This window comes from Hemibagrus wyckioides, linkage group LG01, assembly GCF_019097595.1.
Source record: "Hemibagrus wyckioides isolate EC202008001 linkage group LG01, SWU_Hwy_1.0, whole genome shotgun sequence".
NCBI classification, from domain to species: Eukaryota; Metazoa; Chordata; class Actinopteri; order Siluriformes; family Bagridae; genus Hemibagrus; species Hemibagrus wyckioides.
In genome coordinates this window covers 30,363,280-30,365,779 of record NC_080710.1, presented here as the reverse complement: position 1 = coordinate 30,365,779, position 2,500 = coordinate 30,363,280, and the positions used below count along the sequence as shown (strand labels likewise).

Below are 2,500 nucleotides of genomic sequence, written 5' to 3'. Positions count from 1 at the left end.
TGAGAGCAGCTTGCAGTCAGTGCACAGTAGTGAGACCGAGCGCCAGTTTTTCTGGTGGGTCATGTCTCCCTTCTTCGGTAGCAGGGTCAGGACGGCCCTCCTGCAGCTCAACGGGAGTTCACCTCTCCGTACGCTGTCCCGTAGGACATCTAGCACGTCCTGCCCTATGACAGCCCAGAATGCCTTGTAGAACTCGACAGGGAGACCGTCTATACCTGACGCCCGTCCATTCTCCATCCCCTGGAGAGCCTCATGAACCTCCTCCAGCGTCAGCTCCCTGTCTAGCTCTCTCGCCGCTTGCTCAGAGAGCTTTGGCAGGTTCATGAGGAAGCTGTCCTCCACCGCTTGTGCCCCTGACCACTCACTGCTGTACAGCTTCGAACAGAAGCTTACTGTCTGCTGGCGAATTTCAGTGGGCTCAGATAAGAGATCCCCTGATTCTGTTTGCACAGCATGTATAAATCTTTTCTGTCCATTCTTCTGCTCTAAACTGAAAAAGAACTTTGAAGGAGCATCCATCTCAGCAGCGCTTTTAAAGCGTGAGCGGACCAGCGCCCCCTGTGCTGTAATGTCTAACAGGTCGTTCATTTTGGATTTCTTACGTTTGAGGGCTTCAATATGCCCTCGATTTCCAGTGGCCTCCAAACGCTGGAGGTCCACTATTTCTATCTCCAGAGCTTTCAGAGATGAGTGTACTGTTGACAGAATTCTTTGACTTGTGCTTTTGTCACATCCCACCACAGCTGAAGTGAACTAAAAGCTGCCTTCTCATGTTTAAAACAATTCCATAAAAAAATAAAAGACTCCCTAAAATTAGCATCTTCTAAAAGAGCAGTGTTAAAATGCCAGTAGGCACTCCTAGGTTTAACCTTCTCTTTAGTAATAGTACACTGTACCATACTGTGGTCAGAGATACCTACTGGAACAATAAAACACTTTGTAAAAAACATCAGCTGATGCTTAAAACCATAAAAACGATCTAATCTCGCCAGGGAGAGTGTGTTATCTATGGCATGGGCCCACGTGTACTGTCTCTTGTTCTTATGAAAAGTTCTCCATATGTCGCTCAACTCGTGGGCCTCCACCATCTCCCACAGACGCTTACGGGAAGCCACGTGAGGTTCTGTGTGGTTCCGGTCTAAAATATCTGTAGTACAGTTAAAATCACCAGCCAGAATTAAAATTTCTGCAGTGTTGCAGTCAGCAATGACATTGTTCAGAGTATCTAAAAACATCATCCTCTCCACTGCACTGGTGGGAGTGTACACACAAATAAAAACTAAAACCTCATTCTCATAAAAAGTTTTCACTTTTAAAAGCCTCCCATTTAAAAATTCTTCAACTGAATAAGAACAAGGAATAAAACTGCGAGCAAAGAGCAAGGCAACACCACCACTGAGCGTTGGGTTATGGCTTAAAATCACCAACCCATCCCACTCCTTCACCCAATCAGCAGCATTGCTGGTATCGCTGTGGGTTTCTTGCAGCATGGCAACGTCAATGTACTTCTGCTTTAAAACTTCATACAGTTTAGCTCTCTTGATTTGCTCTCTTGCCCCATTAATATTTAAACTCGCAATATTAACTCCTTTCATAAAAATAAATAAAATAAATAAAATTAAACAGAGGGTAAAAACCACTCTACCATAAAAAAACACCACATTAGTCATCATCAGAGTTTTCCTTATTCACTCTTGTGATCAGTTTCTTCAGACGGAAAATTTCAACATCAATGAATGCACCTTCTCTTCTGAAGAACTTCACGTCGTGAATAAACTGCTTACGGTCTGGGAAAAACTCTTCCAATGCTACATTTTTCTGCCATTTGGTGTTCCTTAAAAACTCTTTAATATCATCAGCGCTGTACACAACATGAACCTGTTCCTCCTGAGAATCGAACATTAAAACAGAGTCTGACATGCAGTCATCACTGTCTGATTCTCGTTCCCCCATCTTTGTGTCCTTTTTTGCCTGCTTTTTTCCCCGTCCCTTACCTTGCTTTTTCCTTTTATTCGGCACTTTAAAGACGGGCTCATCCACCATATCCACGTCTTCCCCATCCCCCTGCACTGGTGTAGTGTCCGGTGTTTCCGGGCGTTCGCTCTGCACCTCCGTGCCTGCCTCTGCCAGCGCAGGCAGCTCCAGCACTGCTCCAGAACCCACTGAGCTCTTCTCAGTGGAGCACGGCTTCTCCCGGTCCGGTTGAGCTGTTAGCATGGCTCTTCCGCGGCCGGTTCGGCCATGCATGGCTTTTCCGGGGCTGTTGCAGCTCCAGTGGGCTTCTGGGTTGCAGGCTGGACTTGGGGCTCACTCTCTTTCGGGTCTGGTGCAGCAGCAGCTCCGGGGCCCTCAGCAGCCGGCCGAACTGTAGCCGCAGGGGGAACGACCCCAGCCGTCTGAGCTGCGTCCTGCCCCGGTCGCTCAGAAACACCGGGGTCACTCTGCCTCTCAGGGCAGGCCCGAGCAAGATGACCAGTTTTTCCACATTTAAAACACTTAA

At 47.4% G+C, this 2,500-nt stretch overlaps 1 protein-coding gene across 2 annotated transcripts in view; it reads right to left on the bottom strand.

The window, feature by feature from the left end:
* trpc1 (transient receptor potential cation channel, subfamily C, member 1) overlaps positions 1 to 2,500 on the bottom strand; it is a 38,012-nt gene that overhangs the window by 18,363 nt on the left and 17,149 nt on the right. Inside the window, exon 2 of one of the 2 annotated variants that reach the window (XM_058392267.1) lies at positions 1,995 to 2,500. This exon is cut by the window's right edge and continues 3 nt beyond it. The exons of the other annotated variant lie outside the window; for it this stretch is intronic. Coding sequence (XP_058248250.1) covers positions 1,995 to 2,247 — 253 coding nt within the window. The 5' untranslated portion in view covers positions 2,248 to 2,500. The remainder of the gene's footprint in view (positions 1 to 1,994) is intronic. 2 annotated transcript variants of the gene reach the window in all.